We start from the raw sequence: 16171 nt of genomic DNA on the forward strand, positions 1-16171 counted from the left end.
CACCTCTCAGATTTAATCAAAAATATCTTCATTTGTGTTTCGAAGATGAACGAAGGTCTTACGGGGTTGGTACAGCATGGGGGTGAGTAATTAATGACTTAATTTTCATTTTTGGGTGAACTAACCCTTTAAAGCCTCACAGGCTATTGGTTAAAGGTAAACTTTTTTGTTTGTTTGTTTTTTGTTTGTTTTAAATGAGTCAAATACATCATCAATCCTTCTTCCAAAATGTGTTTTGTCTTACCCTGGTTCATTATCGTAAGCTTGTTATAAATGTTTATATTTTAGACCTAATGGGATGTTTTTCACGAGTCTGCTGGCAAAAAGAGAATTCAACAGAGCTCGTAATAAAACAAGAATCAACATTGGCTTGGCTTTTCGGAGAAGGTGAGAACTGAGGGATTTTAAATGTTGCAAAAGCAATGCGGGGATGGTGTTTTTATTACTCAACAGGTCAGAAAGGTATTTTATTGAACTGATAAATTGTCATGTAGCTCTCTAACAGAGTTCATTATAAAGCATTATCTATTGTGAAGGATCATTTCATTATTGCGTAGCGCTGTGCTGGAATGTATTTTCAAGGAAGTACCATGTCTATTAATGGGTATAGCTACAGTAACGTCTTCAGCTAGTCAGCTTGAGATCCACTTACATCTAAACTGGTTATATCTATTAAGCATAGTAGTAGTGAATGTTATATGTGACCCTGGATAACAAAAATCATTAGGATATTAAGTAAAGATCATGTTCCATGAAGATATTTTTCTAAATTTCCTTCCGTAAATATACAAAGCATCTATTTTTGCAGCTTTAAAGGCGATTTTCTCAATGTTTTGATTTTTTTGCATCCTCAGATTCCAGATTTTGTCAGGGTCACATATGAGCTGTAGGATTACCATATTCGTCCGCACAGTCACGCAGAGCCAAAGCACAACCAAAACAATGTTCTTCCACAAAACACGTGCAGTTTTGTTTTTTAACCGCTAGAGGGCCAAAAGTTTAATTTTGTACCTTTAAATAATCACAAAATATCCATTCAAGCATTTTAGGCTACAATCTGTAGACTACAGTTGTAGGGTAATGCAATTTTTCTAAAACCATACTGCCTTAATTTAATTCCAGTCAAAGGTAATTTAAAGGATGTTAGTTATTCTAAAACTTCCGCCAACTAATTTAAACATGTTTTACCTGTCTAGCAGGAAAAAAGCAAGCTCCCCATCTGTTTTCATATGGTGAGATCCCTCCGGTGATTAAAACAAAAGTTTAACTCTGTGACTGTGACTGTCACAGTTGCCACGATATCTCAGGACGGTTAATGCGGTTATGTATTTTACTAATAATTTACTAATTATTTAAAAAATATATATATATTACCAAATATGAAAAGGAACCATTAGATGCTCTAGTCATACTTTAGTCAAAAGTACTCACTAGAAGGTATTTTTTCAGGAGGTCTGACTTCATTCTGGAATGGAGTCGTACTTTTATTATCCGATCAAGTCACAATGGAAAAAGTCTTGTTCTTTTTTTTATTGAAAATATCCTGTTTCCCATTAAGGGATTTGTTAAAGTCATTAAAGACATGAAAAATAATGATGTTAACTTTTACATAAACTAGTAGGTTTAAAATTAAAAGTAATTTTTTACATTTATAAATTAAAATGAACCCAGTTTAATGCTTTAATTGCTCATTCATGATAACTAACGCATCAACTAATTTTAAATGTAGTAAAGTGTACATAATAAAGTGTTACCAAAACCAATTTCGAATGGTTTTGAAAACCTCAATGAAACCTATAAGGGAAGTACGCAATGCATGTCTTCATTAAAACAGATAGAATGTATTTTTGTTACGTGAATCAATTTGAAATAAATACAAGCAGCTAGACATTAACATGTGCAGAATCACATCTACTGTAAACAATATTTCTTAGCATCTGCTTTTATCAAAAAAAATAATAATCCTAATAACAAGTGTCCATCATTAAAGACCGTCACATTCAATTCCCTGAAACATTATTCTCTATTCTTCATGTTCCAGTGTGACTGATCATTGAAGCAAAGGATGTAACGGGTCCATTAAGCTCACACCACAGTTTCTCGGGCTGGGTTTGAGCACTGGCTCTCAGATGGTCTCTCCTCTAATGTGTCTGATTGTCCCGCAGGAGAATCCACTTCAAGAGACCCCATACTGGAGCAGGACTCCTCCAGCGATCTGTTGTTCTCAGCCTCTTCAAGGGGTAACTGAAGGAACTGAGGCAGCATTAGATGTTCTTTCTTCAGGAGACCTCGCTGATCATCAGCACTGCAGGTCTGTGCTCGATTTAATAACTCCACCAAACCTGAAAGTCCCGAGATAAGCACATTTAGACAAAGACATTTCGATAACCAGGTTGTGTTCTACGGTACTATAGAGACCAGCAAATAGAAACGAGGTAATCATCATTTACCCTCCATGTCATAGGTTCTCCTCAATCCAGGGTTCTTCTGTCGGGCATTTGATCGAGAATTCCCTGGAGGGAACATGTTCGCATCCACAGCACCTCTCCGATCCTGGTGACAGAAGCAGGAGAGGTTATACCTCAGAGAAGGACTGGAGAATATCAAGATATTGAGATACGCTGTTCTAAAGCAGTAGACTCACTTGTAATGAAGGAGTTGAGAAGTTCCCTTTTGAGCCGCTGGCTAGATCAACACCTGCAAGAGTGATTACATTGATCAACAGCTTAGAATTTTAATTTTAGGGTGAACTGTACCTTTAAGACTGATTCCAGAGAGTAAGAATAAAATCCTCATTTCCTAATGTAACATTTAGGGCCCAAACTGGTTATATAATTGTGAGCAGTCTGTGAGAGTTTTAATGCTGTGCAGGGACACAGGGAAAGGGCCCACAACAAATCATTTGAATATCATTGTCGTCCATTCAAGCTCAAAAAGGAAAATTCCATGGCTCAATACAATATCTGTCTATCTATCTGTTTGTCCTTCCGTCTATCTCTGTATCTCTGTATCTATCTATCTATCTATCTATCTATCTATCTATCTATCTATCTATCTATCTATCTATCTATCTATCTATCCATCCATCCATCCATCCATCCATCCATCCATCCATCCATCCATCCATCCATCCATCCATCCATCCATCCATCCATCCATCTATCTATCTATCTATCTATCTATCTATCTATCTATCTGTCTGTCTGTCTGTCTGTCTGTCTGTCTGTCTGTCTGTCTGTCTATCTATCCATGTGTCTGTCTATCTATCCATGTGTCTGTCTGTCTATCCCTATGGTCTATCCATGTGTCTGTCTGTCTTCCCACTCAGTGAATTCAGTTGTTCAGTAGACATACAAAATGAAACCTGCAAGATGTAGAATTTAAAATAGAATTGTTACATACGTTTATCTAGAATTAGTGTCTTATTGGCCAGAGAGGTGACAGCTGTGTTCATACTTATTATCTGTCCGCTTCCACTCTGAAAACAGAGGACAGAAAACATGTGAGCACATGGCTTATGCTGCAAATGTGGGTATAGACAGATCAATGTCATTTCTCATAGTATTTAGTAATTGGTATTAGGATTGCATGACAAGTATATTTATTAGCATTTAGTATGTCTAAATAGCATAAAGTTACAGTGAGAGTCTTTGGTTTGGTCACTAGGGGTGTGAAGGCACAATTCTTTGTTGATTGATGTTACCGTACATAACTATGATGAATACTAGAGCATGTGGAGATTTCTTCTGCATATTGACAGTATTGCTTCTTTCACGTTTCTGTGTGTAAGAGTTTTGATGAACATAAAACATTAAATGATTTTGTTCAGTACTGGCACTGTCCTACTTTTGCAGCTGCAGTTTAATAACAAGAGAAACTCAGTGATTGTCTACATGTAATCTTGTGGTCCATCAAAAAAGGTCAAACTATTAGTTTCAACAAAGAACAAAATACTTGTTCTGGCCAATATAGACCCCCCTCACCATTGTAACAGTGGCGTCCTGTGCCCTGAGGCGGTATTTGTTAAGCATCGTCGCAAGGGCGTCCTGCAGGGTCTTATTGGACTTCACCACAACAGCCACCGTCTTACCTGCGAATGCTACCTTTACCCTATACGAGAAACACACATGCACATATTAACACCTGGTGACCACAGGCCATTCAAACTGATTGATTTCATTTAAAGGAATTGTCCATCCATAAATGAAAAGTCTGTCATCATTTACTCACCCTCATGTTGTATCAAATCTGATGTTTTTTCTTCTGTGGAACACAAAAGATTTTTTTTTTTTTAACGAATGCTGGTAACTAAACAATTTCGGTTCCCATTGACTTTGATTTTATGGACAAAATACATAATGGAATCCAACCAAAACTGATTGGTCACCAACATTCCTCTAAATATCTTTTTTTGTGTCCCACAGAAGAAAGAAATGCATACAGGTTTGGAACAACATGAGGATGAGTAAATTATGTCAGAATGTTCATTTTTGGGTGACTTTTTTTGCACAACACTCACGCAAATGTGACCCTCAGTTCCAAAAACACCTGCTGATCCTTCAGCACAGAGCTGTCCTGGTCCAATGACAGCGGTTGCTATATGTGACACCCAATGGGAGATCACAATAAAAAAATTGTTTTGTAAAGAAGTTCATTTATAGACATTTTGTCTAGTAATGTACATGTAAATGTTTTGCACTTCTTACTTTGTCTTTGCCTTGTAGATAAATAATGATGTCTGACAGAGGAAGGCCTCTTTTTTCACATACGCCGGTGAGCATTTTGCGGACGGTGACACCAGGTCGGGCCGGGGTCAGAGATGCCGTACCATCGGGCAGGAAGACACAGCAATACTTATCAACCCCTCCGTCTGCAGAGCGTGCCACTAATTTCTCAACCTGCAACAACAGATATGTATTGATACCAGTCCTGGTATGGCATTGCATAATGCTGGTATCTACAGACTTTGTAGCAAGTTACCTCTGAACTCTTCACAAGTCCAGTCTTGAAGCTGATAGGTGATTCTGGAAATGGTCAATAGAGAACAGAGATTTTACTAGATGGTCTTACAACCTATTATTTTGTTAAATTTGTCCTTTATTTAAACCATGTGTGGGTTAGGTGGGGTTTGACATCATAAAATCACCTCCCCAGGACCCTCTCTTCTCTTTGCGTTTGTCCTTTCCTATAATGCCTTGCAGATTGACCTTCCTCCTCTCTACCACATCATCAGCCTCTGTCTTCGCCTTTAAGCTCTGGAAAACAACAAACTCATATAAATCTCTTATTAAGAACAAATACAGTCATATTTTACATTGAGATATCAAGTTACCTCCTTAGTTTTATCGAACTTGACTTGCTCTCTGGGTGAAGTGCTGCTGGTGAGTTTCGTTAACGTGAGGGGTTTGCCACGAGGGTCCAGCCCTGGCAGAGGCCTGCCCTCCACATTAGCTAACATGCAGCTTTGATAGAGCTGTGAGCGCACGAAACGAGTGTAGCTGTCAAACTTCATCAGTTTAAAGATCTGAAAGTGGGAAGAGAGAATGGAGAGGTTAGGTAAGGAGGACGCTTCTGCTCAAGAGGGAGTCTAAAGGAGGGTGGGCTCTTGAGTTAATTGCTTTTAGTAGCTCTGGATAATTGAGTCATGATTGCTGTCTGTTCTTAAGTGGTTTGCCTTACCACGACAAAACAAATTTGTCTTCGTCACGAATATAACAACTTGTTCAATATGACACATATTTTTGTTTTTACACCACACAAATGGGCAAAACTGGAATAGCATCAAGTGTCAGTTTTTTCCCCCTGCTTGTTTGACAGATGCAAAAATCTACTAATTTGTTGTTGAGGCTGAGTGCCTTCTTGCAGTGAAAACAACTTTGCTGATTGTAATGGGAATTCTCTAGTTTATATTATTGCATCACTAACCATGTACATGGAACGCTTTGTGCACTTGGGATGCACTGTCATGAGGAGAGGCTCCTAAACTCTTTTTCTTGAAACCTTGTGATGAAATTATTTACTTGAGGCACTCCTGAAATTTAGTAATTTTACTAGATTTTGTGATATAACCTGATAAAAAATTCAATTCATTATAAACAATATAACAAGAAAAAAACGATAAAATAAAAAAAGAATGTGTTTTCCCATTAATTTTTGGAAAAAATAAATTGTATATGGTTACTTATGACCTGAGGTGTGTAACAGTATATAAGTATATTTTTATGCACAACAATAATTTAATCTTTGACGAATAAGTGCAATTCAGCCATATTCCACAATGTGGCAATGTCTGATACAAAGTGATAAAGTGACGTTTCACTCATAGTTACCGCAGGCAGAAAACAAAATAATAGAAAGAATCATCAGCCAAACTTAAAATGGCTCAGCAATTTACTGCAGAGAAATTAATAGTGTCAAATATTAGAGCAAAATATTTCATCAGTATTGAAAATTTTCGATTCACTGTCACTTGATGGTCTATCTGTTAAAGAAGCTGTTATATATCAAAATATTGATTTTGAAGTTGTTGAAAATGATTGTTTGAAGAATATTTTTGAGATCGTGAATGTAAGCCAGATGCTGAATGTACTGGGAAATGAGCTCTGACGAGGACAGTGATGATGGTATAAAACATCTGCTCAAACTGAACCCTTCCACGCTTCAAAAGGTAACAAAATATGCTTTATTTTATTCTTCGTAATTGTTACTCTAATATCAGTAGAGTTTTACATTATCGGGACAGCTAGAGATCCATCCTTGTTAGATATAGACCTGGGTCGCTAAAGACCCGAATATGTAATACTGATTGACGAAACATTCATGCATTTAAGGGTTAATCCAAAGTAGTATTATAATATGAATAATAATATAATGATAATTTGATCATATGAAATGTACAATTTCTGAAAATTTCTGAAAATAGAATTGGGAATTATAACCAATTTTAACATTAAATAGACCTGTGCTCCAATGAATAATGTTTTTAACAACATAATAGAGCATAATCTTAAAAAAAAAAAACTATAATATGCATTGATGCATTGTTCAGTCATAAAACTCTTTCAAGTAGCTGATCTCTCGAGCCAGCAGTACAGCCAATCGATTTATCTTTCTAATCTACACAACCTTTATTCACATTCCACTCAGTAGCTTCAGTGCAAAATGAGAATTTATTTTTTTGGCCCTCCTCCTCCCCAGAACCACCTGTCTAGATCTGCTACAGGGTTCTCTCAACCTTGAAGCAGCATGTATCCTAATATCTCTGTAATTCTGAGCATGTTTCAACATTAGGGATTCGCTTACGCCAGCATAGCAGATCTAGCTCACCAAGGTCAATCCTCCCTATACTCTATTCTTATCAACAAAATGCTCTTGAAATCTATTTCGATTTAAATTTCTTCCTGATATGATGTCACAAACCTGTTGTTGGGCTTTTTGAAAGATGTCAGCATGAGGGTTTTGAACATCTTTCTCCTCGACTCGTACCCTGTCATCTATGTTAATGGGAGAAGTTGCGTTGCTGGACAGAAAGCTGTTATAAATTGACAACGCCTCTCTCTTGAGCTAGGGTAAGAAAACAAATGTAATATTTACATTTTCTGTAGGAATTAGAAGGGAAAAGAAACAATGATAAAATAGTGGTTAGATATACAATACGGAGATTTACCTGCTCTGATTGATAGGCAGGTATCTTGCGAAACTTTTCACACGCCAGCCAGAATAAGATGTTCTCAGCACTGACCTCAGATTTCAGAAATGCCTTTGGTGCATACAGACAAAATGTAACGCTAAGAATATGCCTCAAATCTGGATGAACTGCATGTGTCGGTGGGCATGATAATTACTATCACCTGTATTATTATTAAAAACAAGACAATTTGGACAATTTAATTTCTGGCTCTGGCTGGTATTTCTGTTGGCCAACAAATGAGGAATTTACAGAGGTTTATCCATCTCAGAGCTCCAACCCCCCATCACAAAATCTCTTCCAGCCTCCCTTCTGAAACATTCTCCACACCTCCTCATTTACCTATAATTACGGTGACTCATACCGTGGGCTGTTTTCCTCATCACCTCCTTTTTTTCTTCTGATTTTACACATTTCACAATGAATTGGGGTTGAGTTGCTTGCTCTGCGTGGTCGGTAAACAAATGAGAGCGTCGAGCAACATGGCAGCATCTCTCTACGAAAATCTGTTTATTACGAAGTGAATAAGTGCAGAAGTATATGACGTGTACACCGAGAAACTAGAAGCAAAGGCTTATTTCTAGGACACCGCTTCTGCTTTTCTCTGCCGAGTAAGACAGTCAGCCTTTTGTATTCAGTAGATCTGCTTGAAAATCACCAAGAAATGTTTTGAAAACATCCTGTTTTTTGGGCTGTCTTTCGATTAAATCTATATTAATTTAATCTATAATCTATTAATCTATATTGCAATTAATCACACTTATATCAATATTACTTGAGTTGCCTGTAGTAGAAGTGGTGCTTTAACTTTGAATTGGTCCAATTGCATTACTTTTAAAGCACTAAATTGACAATATTAGAAGTTAGTAGATCATTCAGCAACCTTCCCACCCAGTAAACTCAAGTACTTTTTAGAAGATCCATTAGTGAAAATAACCAACACAGTAAGCAAATCAATATCTTCCCCTAAAGCCCATTCATCTGTGTATTTGCTCAGATTTTGATGTGCTTTTTTTATGTCCAGAAATATTCACTCTTTCGAATAACACTTGTTTAGTTCACTCACCGTGAAGTAGCGTACACCCATGGGGTCCTCCAGCAGCCTCTCGAAGCTGACGGCCCAGCTGGCCACCTGACCCACACCTCTGGTCCCCTCACTGGGCACGGTGGGCAGACTGGAGTTACTGCTGGAGTACTGCGTCGCTGTGCGCTCATCGGTCTCCACCACATTCAGTTCTAACACCCACCGGACACGGAGAGGATGTTGAGAAGCACTAGCATTTGAACTTAAAGCATTTGTGTGTATTGTGAGGGTCTGTTTACAGTTGCGTCCCAAATGACGCATTATACACTATGCACTTACACTATGTACTTATGTATACTCAGCGGTGTAGTGTATGAACGTTTTATGGTTATTTTGTCATTCAACATCGTAATTTAATAGCCCCTCCCCCTCCGCTACGTAATTAAAGCTGCAACAGTTGAGTTTGTGAATTGTCTAAGGCCCTTTCCCAAATGACACCCTAAAAACTCGCTGTTTTCTTTTGAGTCTTCACTTTTGTGACGTAATGCCGCTTTGACTGTCGGGTAGACGTCTGCTGCGGAGTCAGCAAAAGTGCGCATCAAGGGCTCATATGACCAAAGGGGACGCTCGTGAGCACCCTTTTAAAACCTAAAGTGACTAAATGGGACACGCTACGGTCTCATGGACTCGGCAGTAAGTCCACAAGACTGAAAGTACACATGAAGTGTGCCATTTGGGACAGGGCCCAACATTCCACACTTCGTTTTTTCAGTTAATTAAGTGCATTATCCAGGTATTTAAAGTGCACTTTTTCTATTGGGAATTTTCAGTGTGAACACAATACTCTCTCTATCTATACTACATGACATAAATGACATAGAATAGTGCATAAGTATGCAAATTGGGACCCACTTTACCGTAACATATTAGATCAAGTTTGGCATTAACCTTTAAGTAAAGTGGATCATACTAAGTCATTAAATATAGCCAACTATTGAGCAAACATGAACCATGCCATGCAACACTAAGGGTTTGGATACCCTTGTGAAAAATAAGAGCACTTCATTTTATTTGTGTACTTAAAATCTTAATAGTAGCCTATATATTTTTTTAAAAACTGTACTTGCGGGAAATTATATCAAGGAAATGAAAAGCCACATAATAGTACTTAAAGAGAGTACACTTGTATGACTTCTTCTAAAATGAAAAGTTTTACATTTATATTTATTCATTTAGCTGACGCTTTTATCCAAAGCGAGTTACAATTGTTATATGTCAGAGGTCGCACGCCTCTGGAGCAACTAGGGGGTAAGTGTCTTGCTCAGGGACACATTGGTGTCTAACAGTGGATTCAAACCTGGGTCTCTCACACCAAAGGCATGTGTATTATCCACTGCGCCATCACCACCACCAAAGTTTTACTTTAAAGTATATTTAGTAACACTTTAGAATACTGTTCCTTCATTAATAAATAACTCAACACAGAAACAAATGAGCAACGCACTATTAACATTCTAGTAACTACTGTAAACTAACAAGAAACTCTGATTAATAAATTAGTAAGTCATAGCGCTCCGTTGAATGTGGTAGTTCACTATTGGCTAATCAGTAACTACATTTTCTATACCTCCCAAAGAACTACAGGTTCATAATTAACATGAATAATGCATAATGTATAATATAAGATAATAGTAACCCATTAGTAATTAATCAAGTGTTACTACATCCTTCTAAAGGAACAACTAATAATTCGAATCAGTATTCTAAAGTGAAAAGCTTGATAACTACCTAATATTGACTGAAGTCATTGTAAGCTTTTGAGGTTTTTGTAAGGTTTTGGATAGTATAATGACTAAAGTGTGATCATTAGTGATAGTCATGACTCAAAGGAACTACTAATTATTTGGATCAGTATTCTAAAGTGAAGATCATGGAAACACACTAGTAATGACTACAGTGTTACCAAATCATCGGAAGGAATTACTATTCAAAATCTTACAAGAATCTCAAAAGCTTACATGTTTTCTCTTTAGAATACTGATCCAAATAATTAGTAGTTCCTTAAGAAGGATGTAGTAATACTTGAGTCATCACTAGTGGGTTACTGTTACCTTTTATTATAAATTATGCATTATTCATGTTAATTATGAACCTGTATATAGTAGTTCTCTGGGCGGTATGGAAAAAAATAGTAGTTACTGATTAGCTAATAGTGAACTACCACATTCGACTGAACATTCGACTAATTTGTTAATCAGAGTTTCTTGTTAGTTAATAGTAGTTACTGGAATGTTAATAGTGCGTTACTCATTTGTTCCTGTGTAGTTAATCATTAATGAAGGAACAGTATTCTAAAGTGTTACTGTATATTTTAAATTTGAATGATCTTTTGTTTAATAATCTTTTGTAGAAGTAAACTAATTCTGATGTGTTGACTAACATACTAAAGCACATGTAAAGTACTTGATTATCATTTTAATTGTAGTTTGTTATTCTATATTAGCCTACATTTAAAGTTAATATATTTTATGTGTACTAAATTGCAGCTACATTATTTCAATTGTGTGATTACAAATATATTTAAATAGTTTTAATAGAAATTACACTAAAATATATTTCAGTTTAAAATAAATGCTTTTCAGTACATTTGAAAGAACATTTGAACCACATTTCAATGATAATAGAAGAAATTACTTATATTACATATAAAGATTTACTTAAGTCCTTAAGCGGGTCAAAAAACACTCTAAATGCATTTAATATCAATTTAAACTATAATAAATGTTAATTTAATTGTAATTAATATGCAATTAAGTGCTTAAAGACAGTACATTCTTATTCTTTGAAATTATATAATACTTTTTGTAAACGTATGCTAACTTTTTCACAAATGTAGTTATGGTTTCACTTTATTAGTGGTCTAACATTAGTGATGCTATAGCAGAGACCAGATGACTTCATGGTAGTCTGTGTTTCTTCTTCTGATTGCTGTTTTTACATTGTTTCTAGGGTAACCATTTTGGTCATTAGTTGGATAAATAATGGATCAGATGGACTACCAGCTGGTGGGGCTGAGATTGAGCACCTTAAGTTTTCGTACAGGGCCAAATTTGGTTACTTTTCAGAGATGACAAATATTCTAAATATAAAATATTTACATACATGCTACAAATTTGAATTCACAGCAATCCCATTTTTGCTGTTGATCTGTCCCCTTTTATCTGATATATATATATATATATATATATATATATATATATATATATATATATATATATATATATATATATTGCAGCAAATATTGTTTCGATATATTGCAAAAAACCACGTCAGTTCTGCACAGTTCTTCGTGTCATCTTGTTTTAGGCTCTAAACACTTTTACGTTTGAATGTGAAGTCAATTCAAAAGCACGGCACATAATACCGTGAAAATAAAATCCAGTGTACACACATGTCAGTCAGCGAATCTCAATCTTTTGTCAAAGGATGCATGAGCTGATTTAGCCCTGTTTTGTCTTTCCTCAGGCTATGGGAACGTGTGAGACACGCTAAAGAAAGAGCTCGCCAATATGACACCATCAACGTTTGTATGCTGCTAAACTGTCTCAACCCAAAATATGTTGATGACACTCTTTATAGTTCTCTTCCTTTATTCCGACACATCACTCGTCACTTGTTTTTGTGGCTGATGTGCAGTAGAGGAATTTCCCAAGCATGAGTTCGAGTCACACTTTATGAATGACTAGCATCAGACGCTTGATGATTATACTGGTGCGATCGATGATTGTCTTCACTTCCAGACAGTCACATGACTTTCTATACCTCTGTCTGTCTGCCTTTCGGCCTACCCACCTGTTTTTCTCTCCCAATCTCTCTGTCTCACAATGACAATTGAACAGAGAGAGAAACTGATGTGGCTACACCCCCACCCCCAAAACCGGATGTAAACAGGTCACTGATAAAGTGATAAACCCAGAGGTATGACTCCATTAGAACTGTTCTTCGCCGGCAATGTGGATAAAGTATAAAAACACATGGCCGCATGGACTGCTGACCTTTGTTTCCCCCTGATGCCATTGATGGAGGACAACTTATCGTGCATCCTCTGCCTCCTCTAAAAAAAAACATTATTAATGAATAACTTACCTCCATCTGAAACAGCCAGTGTCTGTTGGAGAAAATGAAATGATATCGATCAGAGTTATAATTAAACTAATCAAAAATATATGGATCATGGCGTACATTCATCAGTGGTATTAGTGACTCAGTTGAAGTACATATTTCTTGGAAATAAATTTTGTTTGATTCAATGCCTGCAGGCAATTGAGACACACACAAGCACCAGAAAGGCTGAGTGAAAGAGCTCACGAGCAACAAAATGAGACACACAATTGGAGTCTGAGATAAAATGGCTGCTCTTTTTTCTTTCAAATTGGATATTAACTGATATTATTGTTCTCTGATCATCTCATTCCCTGAGGGTAATGTAGTAAAGCTTACATATTCAATGATCTGTAGGAAAAAAAATCAAGCACAAGTGCCTAAAACATTTTTTTTTGCCCCCTGAATAAAAGAAAATAGTTCCAACTCTACATTAGTTAGTTCAAGGCCACTTTTAACCGTATGGTTTGACCTGATATGGTTAAAAAATACTTCTTGAGAAGAAAAAAATGTTAAACTCATTCTCAACAGATGCATTTTCATTGCCATATTCATATTCTGTGACAGCGCTGTGTTTTCGCACACAGACCTGCACATACATCTTTAGTCAGGCGCTTTGAACATACCTTAAGTCCGTTGGATATCTCAATGTTATTCCCTTTCAGAGACATATCCTTGGAATCACATGTACTTTAGATTATTAAACGCATGAGTGAGTTGTTTCTGATGTGCGTTTGAGACAGCTCTGAACACAATATAACTTCCTGCTCGAGCAGGAAGTCTTACCATGGTAACATGCCGCAAGAGGAAGTGTGGGCATGTTTCAGACAGAGCTCTTTTTTGAACTTTTTTTTTTTACAGTGAAACCATGGCTGCAGTTCTTCCATCATTACATAATGAATAAGGTCATTCGTGTAGAAAAATATTCATTGGAATTAAATGATTGGGTATTTGTGACATTTAACATTTGTTTTGTTGTTATTGACATGTTTTTGCACTGTCCCGGTCAGATTCTGAAAGAGCACACGGCAATTAGATAAAACATTATCACTCAAGCAATCATGACCAAAATACCATGTACCACAGCACTTCTGTTGGTGAACTTCAATCAGGTTTTCGTCAAAGCAAATCTACCGTTTTGAGATGATTCAACATTTAAAGGTCATAATAGGATCTTCAGCTAATGGCTAGCATTGCAGTAACTCCACATGCCTAAAAACAGTAGAAGGATGAGGAAATGAGGGCTCTTCTGAAATCAGTCAAAGCTTTTACCTTGTTGAGGCTGTGAGGCTGACTGTCTGACAGGGTGTTGTGTCTCCCAAGAGTCCTTCGTAAAGTGTTGCGTCGAGCGAGGTTTGAGAACCCTCTAGTGATTTCATTGAAACTCAAGGTCCTCTGACATAAAATTAGCAAAAAAATATATTTTCATATATTACAACATCACAATATAAAAGCTTTACTGTACAATAAAATGTATTCATGGTATGAATAATCAATTTACGGTTTAATAAAAAATATTTATGGAAAAATATAACCGAAACAATTAAATCATTGTATGAGGATATAACATCTATGAATATACAACATGTATCATGTATATAGAACATCTAGTCACTGGGGTGCCTCAGGGCTCCGTGCTTAGACCACTTATTTTCTCCACATGTTATCACTAGGATCTGACAGACAGACAGACAAACAGACACACACACACACACACACACACACACACACACACACACACACACACACACACACACACACACACACACATACATGCAAACATACATACATACACATACATAGATTTTTATGAAAAGTAAATTGATTACCATTCAGACCAAGTAAACAGTTAAACATACACTCAAATGTTTCAATTTGGCCCAAATCCAAACTCAGAAATAGCTACAAATATAGATGTGAGAAGCAAAAAAAGAAGAAAAAGTATTAATTTTGTATAACTGTACCCTCAACAGAAAAAAAAAATCCAATATTTTAGTATCATGACCAGATGTTTCCACCCTACCAGTTGTATATCACAAGTAAGAAGTGAAGAGGAAATTTGGTACCTTTTCCCTTGACTGGACAGATGGTTTCTGTTGGTGGTGAGACAGAGCGATCTCCATGATGAAGCTGGCTGTGTGCTGGAGACCAGTCCTAACACAAAACCTGAGCTAGAACTTCTTGGCTCACAGAAACAACGTGTCACTGCGCAAACACCATAAAACACAACGCCGCTGGGTATAAAAGTCACTGAGAAGGAAAACACACTGACGTACATTCAGGCAACAATCATCCAGAGAAACCTGAGGATGAATGACCATCTAGACAGAAATGAAATGCACAATTGTTGTGATAAAAAAGTGTTAGTGTTAGTCTCATCCGTTTGCATTTGAATATCAGCAGCACGCCTTTCACAGGTGATTTGTTGAAACTCTGTTATCATCTTTACCCTCGTGTCTTTTTTCCTGTGGAATACAAAGAGATTCATCAAAATGTGAAAACTGCTCTTTTACATTCAATGGCAATCTATGGTGATCATTTAATGTCAAGTTCAATTGGTTTAATTTTTCACATTCTTGTTAACTGGTGCTCTTCAAAAAAGGTCCTTCTTTATGGGACCTCTTATGGGTATCTCTTAAATGGAGACTATGATTTGTGGGAAGCTTTATGAAGATTTTTTTCTTAACAAACATGTCCAGTCAATCGTCCAAACTGCCCAAAGCAGGTCCTGACTGAAAAAACCATCCAGAACCAGTTCTGTTTTGCGTCACCAAAGCTCCTTCTGTTCTGCAATGGTCGACACCTGTTCCTCTCAGTTCATCAGTGCAGCAATCCGTGTGGCCATAAGCCCGTTCACCATCTCACTCTCCCTCGCTCTTGCAGCTGGAGAGATGAGCTCAGCCAGCAACAAAGGCATTTGTATTCCTGTGCGTCTGAGGAAAAGTAATTAATGACCCTTAGGCAAAAATGAAAGAAAGTGCTTATCATGATCTTCAAAGATATGGTTGTCACATCTTCTCAAAAGAAATATTAAATAATGAGTATAAAAGTGCTGTTTTAGAATGACAGTGATGCCCTTAAATAGGATATAGTCACATGAGCTAACTGCTTAATATTTAAAATTAGTGGAGCTTGCAGAAATGTTTATATGAAGAGAAACATAGTCTAGTCTAGTTAAATCTTTGAAAAATATTTTGTTTGGTATCTTGTCACAAGAGTTCTCAAACTCTTTGATTCAACGGAACCCCAAATATTATGATTGTGAATGATTATCATGATTATATAATTATATTATGATT

At 36.6% G+C, this 16171-nt stretch overlaps 1 protein-coding gene across 1 annotated transcript; it reads right to left on the reverse strand.

Annotated features, from left to right (window-relative positions):
* Positions 1 to 1821: 1821 nt before the first annotated feature.
* rgs14b (regulator of G protein signaling 14b) lies at positions 1822 to 13638 on the reverse strand. The gene is made up of 15 exons (XM_077195417.1): positions 13499 to 13638; positions 12858 to 12879; positions 8754 to 8923; positions 7667 to 7759; positions 7420 to 7563; positions 5333 to 5524; positions 5147 to 5255; positions 4981 to 5024; positions 4707 to 4898; positions 4520 to 4596; positions 3984 to 4110; positions 3403 to 3478; positions 2645 to 2697; positions 2451 to 2553; positions 1822 to 2342 (listed from the first exon to the last, which is right to left on the reverse strand). Exons 1-15 carry the CDS (start codon positions 13541 to 13543, stop codon positions 2086 to 2088), a joined length of 1704 nt encoding a protein of 567 aa, XP_077051532.1. The 5' UTR covers positions 13544 to 13638; the 3' UTR covers positions 1822 to 2085.
* Between the last annotated feature and the right edge of the window lie 2533 nt (positions 13639 to 16171).

Source organism: Siphateles boraxobius, unplaced genomic scaffold (genome assembly GCF_051911475.1).
Source record: "Siphateles boraxobius isolate OS27281-9 unplaced genomic scaffold, OSU_SipBor_1 11, whole genome shotgun sequence".
Classification (NCBI taxonomy): domain Eukaryota; kingdom Metazoa; phylum Chordata; class Actinopteri; order Cypriniformes; family Leuciscidae; genus Siphateles; species Siphateles boraxobius.